Raw genomic sequence first — 7,055 nt, forward strand, 5'->3', positions numbered from 1 at the left:
CCCCCCCCGGCGCCCCAGCGGAGGTGAAGATGGCGGTGGTGGCGCCGCTGCTAGCGCTGCTATGCTCCGTGCCCGGCCTGTGCCGCTGGCTGGCCCGGCCCTACTACCTGCTTTCGGCGCTGCTCTCCACCGCCTTCCTGCTGGCTCGTAAGGTGCCGCCGCTGTGCCAGGGGCTGCCCACGCAGCGCGAGGACGGCAATGCTTGCGACTTCGACTGGGTGCGTGCGGGGCGCGGGGGAGAGCGGGGACAGGCCCCGCTCAGCCCGGGCCGCTCCGCGCCTCGGGACGGGGTGTCCGTCTTGCCCCAGAGCAGACCGGGGCTGTGGGCGGCTGCGTGCCAAGCTGGGGCAGGTGCCGGCGGGCTGAGACCTGCACGCCAGATAAGGCTGGAGCCAGCTGTGATCGCTGCCTCCAGCGGACGCCAGTGGCATGTGCTGCTGGCACCAGGTCTTGTGCGTGTCAGTCTGTGCTGGGTACTTCCAGGTGGAGCTGGCCCAGTTGATGCTTGCGGCTTGCCCCCTTTTCTGTGCCGGGGGGCTCTGCCCAGGCCCCCCTAGGCTGCATTGGTTCAGCCTGAAGCCCCTCCTTCCTCCTCTCCCTCCATCTGGAATGGTTCAGCCTAGGAAAGCAGTTCCCAATCTGTGGTACAGGTACCACCAGTGGTACGCAGCCAACCTGTCTGTGGTACGCATTACCAGATTTATTATCGTTGCTTTGTAGGACAGAAATCTGCTGGGGGTACTGAAAATTGCTGGGGCCACTTAAGGTTGTATCACTTTAAATTGGTGGCATGCAATCTGTTAGTTTGGGAACTGCTGACCTACGTACCTACAATCTTGTGCTGTACTGGTTCAGACCAGACCTCCCCTCTGTCCTGTGCAAGTGCTCCTGTGTGTCATATATCTTGTGCTGTGTTAATCTGGCCCAGTACACCACCTCTATGCCCTCCCCAGGTGCCCCCAGGCCTGTGCTGCATTGGTTCAGCCCTGCATTTGCCCTCACCCCCCTGCTGCCATGTCCCAGCCCCATGCTCACTCCACAGTCTCTTTCAGCGGGAGGTGGAGATCCTGATGTTCCTCAGTGCCATTGTGATGATGAAGAACCGCAGATCTAGTGAGTGTCTCCTGTTTCCCTCCTTGCAGCTCCTCTTCCTGGGGCAGGAGCCTCCTTGGCATGGGGCTGACTCCCTGTTCTGCCCTCGGGGGTGGGCAATTTTCCCCCCCCCTCTGGATGCCCACAAGGCTGCCCATGGGATGGCTGGGTCCCCACTTCATGACCCCAGGACTGGTCTGTGGAACTGCTCTAGGAAGGAGGGCAGGCAGGCACAGAGCATGTGGTCAGAGGACACAAGGAAATTTGTGGAGGAATGGGGGGGTCAGTCTGTGGTAGGGATGTGAAAAGTTAAATGGTTAATTGTTTAACCAATAAGCCCAGTGATAACTAATTGGCTTACCAGTTATTGTTTAGTGCGGGGCTGGATACAATCTGGCAGGGAAGGGAAGCTGCCACTACCCAAGCAGGGAAGGGAAGGGAAGGGAAGGGGAACTAGTATCCCTAGCCCATGAGGTTAACCAGAAAAACAGCGGGTAGCCTAATAACTTAACTCATCAGTTAAGCAATTACCTCTTCCTCCACAGGGGACTTCATGTGGGTTATGTTGTCTGGCTGTGGGTGCAGCTCCCAGCAGCAGCTGTGTTACAATTGTTATGTTATCGGTTAACCCAGGGGTGGGCAATTATTTCGGGCGGAGGGCCGCTTACTGAGTTTGGGCAAGCCACCAAGGGCCACATGACAGGCAGCTGGGGCAGGTAAATATTTATTTTCTAAATTTTTTAGGGGCCCCATGGGCCAGATAGAATGGCCTGGCAGGCCACATTTTGCCCACCCCTGTGTTAACTGTTTAACCAATATAACTAGAGAAGGTTAAATGGATAGGGTTTTTTTGTTTGTTTTTGTTTTAAAGGATATTTACATCCCTAGACTATGGGGTGAGGTTTAGGGAGGTGATGGGACAGTAAGCCTTGGGTCTGAATGGGGAGGAACTTGGCTAACAAGTGCAATACTGCTGTTTCTTCTTCAAGCTTCTTGGCTTTCTGGTGTCCAGGGATGAGTGCCTGGCCCTCCTGCTGACCCCTGCCTCTCTGTCTCCCCCCAGTCACCATAGAGCAGCACATAGGCAACATCTTCATGTTCAGCAAAGTGGCCAATGCAATCCTCTTCTTCCGACTGGACATCCGCATGGGGCTGCTGTACCTCACCCTGTGCATAGGTGAGACCCAGGTCCCATTGCGGTTCTTGAAATGCCTTCTTTGAGAGAAGCCTGCGCTGTGGCCTCTGGACAAAGTCCCTGTCAGCCCATTCCTTGATTGTTTCTGTGGTGGCTGGTTCAGCAGAGTTGGGCTGTCGGAGGGATGCAGATGGGACGGGGAGTTAATGTGTGGGTCCAGCTCCAGCCTGTTATGGGACTGTCCTGCCTCTCGTTCTCTCTGCGGGGGCAGAGAGGGCATGTGACAGCATTGCTTTAGGTTTAAGTGTCATCCGTGATCCATCTTTGGACCAAACACCATCCTCTTGATGAAGTCTTCCCACTTTTTATTCTCTCCACATTGGAGCAGTGGCTGCCCCAGGGGGCACCCACTCCTTCCATATCAGCCCTTTGCCCCTATCAGTGGACTTGCTTACTAATATTGTCTGAATTGTAGTGACACCAATGGGCTCCAGCCCAGGATAGTGCCTATTGCGCCAGGCACTGCACATGGAGCATAACCACTGCCAGCCTGCCCATTATGCAGAATTCAGGATGTAGGGTGGCAGCTCTGCCTGGTGCATAGCAAAGTAGCTAGGACTTGGGACCTCTTTTCTTCTGTTCCTTGCTGTGCCACTGTCCCTGCTTGGTGAGCTTGGGCACAGCTCTTCCACTGTCTGTGCCTCAGTTTCCCTGTCATGAAATGCGTTTTGATTCTAGTTGATGTTAAGTGCCAGGTGGAGGTGCTGCCACTTGGCTCAAAAACAGGATGCTTTTAAACCAGCCTCACTAGGGTTGGCTGCTGCCACTCCCCCAAGCTGTGCCCCAGTATGACAGGTCCAATACCTTCCAGCTTTGAACGGTGCAAAGATTGAACAAATTGCTCCTGGGGTAGAGGCTTGTACAGAGTTGGCTCATTCATGATGTGCTATGTGTGTGCCTTTCTAGTGTTCCTGATGACCTGCAAGCCCCCCCTCTACATGGGCCCTGAGTACATCAAGTATTTCAGTGACAAAACCATTGATGTGAGTATTTCCTGCTTCCCTTCCTTCCCCTGCCCTCCAAGCCATGAAGTGCATGTAGTCTGGGGTGGCTTGCAGTAGATCTGTACTGCTGTTTAGAAGGTCACCCGTGTCTACCCCTACCATATGAGTTGTTCCTCTCTCTTTACATTGCTTTGTCGTATACATGCCAAGCACAAAAGGAGAGACGGGTAGTGGGCAGTATGCTAGTAGAGCTCTTCTAAGTATTGCCTGTCTACCTGTCCACCTGTCTCTCCTGTGCTTGGTTATAATGATGGGCAGTAAAGCTAGGAAGTAACACATAGAACATCTGGAATGTGGGTGCTAGCAGACAAGACCCTGCAACACTGTGGTGAACACTTTAGGGGATGGGAGCCATGCTTAGGAGAGCTTCTAGGGGTTAACAGGCCTGCTGCCAAGGATGAGTTCAAGGGTATTTAACTGTAGGCTGCATTGGCAACACACAGGGGGTGCACGCAGGTGCGCATGGACCCCCTAGCTTGGCAGTGCATCCCCTGTAGAAGGCACCACCATCACTACCAGTGGCACCTGTGGGCAGTCACCGCTTTCTAATCCCCCCCCCCCCGTCTACACTGCCAGCAGCATCCGCAGATGGTCCCTGATTGCCACTGGCTGGCCGTTGCATCTGTGGGTGGTTGCCAACCATGGTTGGCGCTTGCTCACCACCTTGCCGCCGACAGTGCTATGGCTGCCTGCAGGAGCTCACCGCCTGCTGCCGCCATACTCCCACTGCTGACAATGCCACCACCGCCTGCAGAAGCTCACCATGCTGCTCACTCCCCCCCACGTCCAAGGGCACGTGGTGTTCATGGTAGGCTAGAAGGGTAGGAATAGCAGGGGCAGGGCTGAGTAGCAGGGCAGACATGCCCTTGGAAACCAGCTTTGAGCCTGTGATTGCCCCTTTTTCAGCCTATCCAGCAGGCTGTGCTATAACACAAGGGAGGGAGACCCACCAGGGTGCTGGCCTGGTAGAGTTGGGACCAGGCCTGGAGCATTGGTCTCCAACTGACCCGTTGCTGTATCTTACAGGAGGAGTTGGAGCGGGACAAGCGGGTGACATGGGTTGTGGAGTTCTTTGCCAACTGGTCTAGTGAGTGCCAGTCATTTGCACCCATCTTTGCTGACCTCTCTCTCAAGTGAGTGACGTCCACCTGGGGATTTGGTGAGTTGGGGCTGGTGGAGGGGGGAATGGGAAAGATCCCAGTTGCACCCTCTGCCAAGCTGGACTCTGTGAATGGGAAGTGGAGTTGCCTTAGCTAGAGCTGGGGCTCATGGCAAAGGAATTGGCTTGGTTGGCATCTTCCTGCACTAACCACATCTTTCCTCTCCCCCACCCAGGTACAATTGCACAGGGCTGCACTTTGGGAAGGTGGACGTGGGCCGCTACACAGATGTGAGCACCAGGTGAGCATGTTCAGGCTGTGCTAGGCATGGGGATCAAGAAGTGTAATGCTGGGGGGTGCTCTGAGACTGCCCATTCCCTGCAGCACTAGAGTGACTTTAGGATCTGAAAAATTCTGCCCTGGCTGCAGAGGATCCTTAACCTCTAATCCTACTTGGGAGAGGGACTGAAATCTGAGCCCTTTCTCTTGTCTCTGCCCCATTTACCAAGGGGTTTTCTGCTTGAGAAGGGCAGGTAGCCCCAGCATGCCTCTGCCTATCTGCAGTAGGGATCAGGTAGGGGACATGAGTGGCCAGGGGAGAGTCGCACTGTTTGTGTCCTCTGTCTCTGCAGGTATAAAGTGAGCACCTCGCCCCTCACCAAGCAGCTGCCCACCCTGATCCTCTTCCAGGCTGGGAAGGAAGTAATGCGTCGGCCACAGATTGATAAGAAAGGCCGGGCTGTCTCTTGGACCTTCTCTGAGGTGGGGTGTGCGTGTGCTTGAGGTATAGGCTGGGGTCTGGGGGTGCCTGTACTATCAAGCAAGGGGATGCTCTCATGGTTGAGTCATAGGGGGCTGTATGCACCAGGTGTCCTGTTGTTGCTCCTAAGATTCCTTTTACTAGAGCCCCCCAAGGATTGACATGGACCTTTGTCTGATTTAGTATCAAGTAAACTTTAATAATAGTAACCCATAGGCTTTATTAGAAGCTTCCTCCCTGTAATGGGATGTGGCAAGTGGTTTCTTCAAACGTTACAACAGCAGCGTTGGGTGGTACCGGCCTCAGATCCTCTGCTCTGTGTGGGATATCTTAGTTTCTGGAATCCCCATTGTTCGAACAAGAATTCTAAGGGTGCTCGTCTCCTGAGGATGGCAACACTAAACACACATCATCTTTGTCCACTGCTTCTGTAACTTTTTTTCTTACCTTTAAACTGTCCTGTCCTCAAGTTCCTTACCTCATTAGATAAGGTACTCCGATCCTATTCCATTTTTGGCTTCCTTTCCTTCTAGGGCAGTGATCTCCAACCTTTTTATGGTGCAGCTCACTCTTTTTTTGGAACTGAAGGTTGCCCCAGGATATACTGTGCCCCACACACCTTTGGACCATGGAGTGTCCCAGACCCAGCTGGGTCCTCCAAGGACTTTTTGCTAGTGGCATCATTGCCTGCATTCTTATTCCTTCAGGCCATGAAGACCCTACTTTTTTAAATAGCCCTTGCAGGTTTTGCTTGTCCCCTAGCCTTCTAGTAACAGGGCAGGTGCTCCCTGTTGCAGGGCACTTCTACCCACTGGCTGTTTGGGGTCCTTCTGTTGAAGGGTGTATGAAGGCTGTGGAGTGCTGATGCTTTGGTGTCTCTGTGCTGCAGGAGAATGTGATCCGGGAGTTCAACCTCAATGAGCTGTATCAAAAGGCCAAGAAGCTGTCTAAGCAGCCACGAGATGATGTGCCTGAGGAGGCTGCAGAGCGGCCAGAGGTCCTGGCTGCTGGTGTGGAGCTCCCTAATGGTGAAAGCAAGAAGGACAAGTAGAGCCTTTCCTACCCTTTCCAGATAACCCCCTCCTTCCCCTTTTGTTTGTGCTGCAGCAGTGCCCAGCAAGGCCCAGCTAGAGGCTGGTGTCCCAGCATAACTAGTGGAAGCTGTGTGATTGATGGGTCATGCCACCCCACCACTTCACCCCCCACACACAGATGCACCCTGTGACATGTGGGATTAGTCACATCTCTGCATCTCTACTCTTTCCTTTCCTGGGACAGGGTGCCCCCATGGGAATGGCAGAAAGGGAAGGAGGGTCACTGAGCCCCAGGAACTGGTGATGGCTAGCAGCAAGCTGCAAGGGGTGAGAAGTGATGGTTTTGCTAGGGCTGAGCACTGCCCATGCTTAATCAAGCCATGTCATTGTGGTCCAGAAGGGAGATTCTACTTTGACATCTAAAGCAATTTGGCTTGGGGGTAGAGGGTTGATTCTCCCTACACTCCCATGCTCCAGCTTGGGTATGAGCTGGTATGGATTGAGGGAAGAAGATGCCTTTCCGGTCTACCCTGTGTTTAGGCTAATATGCCCTGGCCAAAGATCTGCGCTCTCAATTTGGATCATGGTTGGGGGGTAAAGGTTGTTTCAGATATACCCTGGTTAGTGTGGCTTAGGCCTCACAGCCTCCCTCCCTCCCTCCCCCCCCTGCTGCAGGGTACTGTGCTAGGAGGTCGGGGGTTGGCCTGTTGCCTAGAGGGAGCCTGATCAGAATATATTCTCCCCCTTCCCCCCCCCCCTTCTTCGAATCAGCTCTTCTAATCCACAGGCTCTTGGTTTCATGTGGCACTGCTAGGCAGAGCTGTCTATGTTGCTTATTGGGGAAAAGCAGGGCTCTGGGCACGGTGGTGG

The 7,055-nt window shown here is 54.1% G+C and overlaps 1 protein-coding gene across 1 annotated transcript; it reads left to right on the forward strand.

The window, feature by feature from the left end:
• The first annotated feature begins 8 nt into the window (after positions 1 to 8).
• TMX2 (thioredoxin related transmembrane protein 2) lies at positions 9 to 6,667 on the forward strand. The gene is made up of 8 exons (XM_019514691.1): positions 9 to 218; positions 1,053 to 1,113; positions 2,156 to 2,269; positions 3,194 to 3,270; positions 4,318 to 4,424; positions 4,627 to 4,692; positions 5,024 to 5,153; positions 6,041 to 6,667. The coding sequence occupies exons 1-8, from the start codon at positions 30 to 32 to the stop codon at positions 6,200 to 6,202; spliced, it is 906 nt and encodes a 301-aa protein (XP_019370236.1). The 5' UTR covers positions 9 to 29; the 3' UTR covers positions 6,203 to 6,667.
• Positions 6,668 to 7,055: the final 388 nt, after the last annotated feature.

The sequence above is a fragment of the Gavialis gangeticus genome, unplaced genomic scaffold (assembly GCF_001723915.1).
Source record: "Gavialis gangeticus isolate Ggan-Ray unplaced genomic scaffold, GavGan_comp1, whole genome shotgun sequence".
NCBI classification, from domain to species: Eukaryota; Metazoa; Chordata; order Crocodylia; family Gavialidae; genus Gavialis; species Gavialis gangeticus.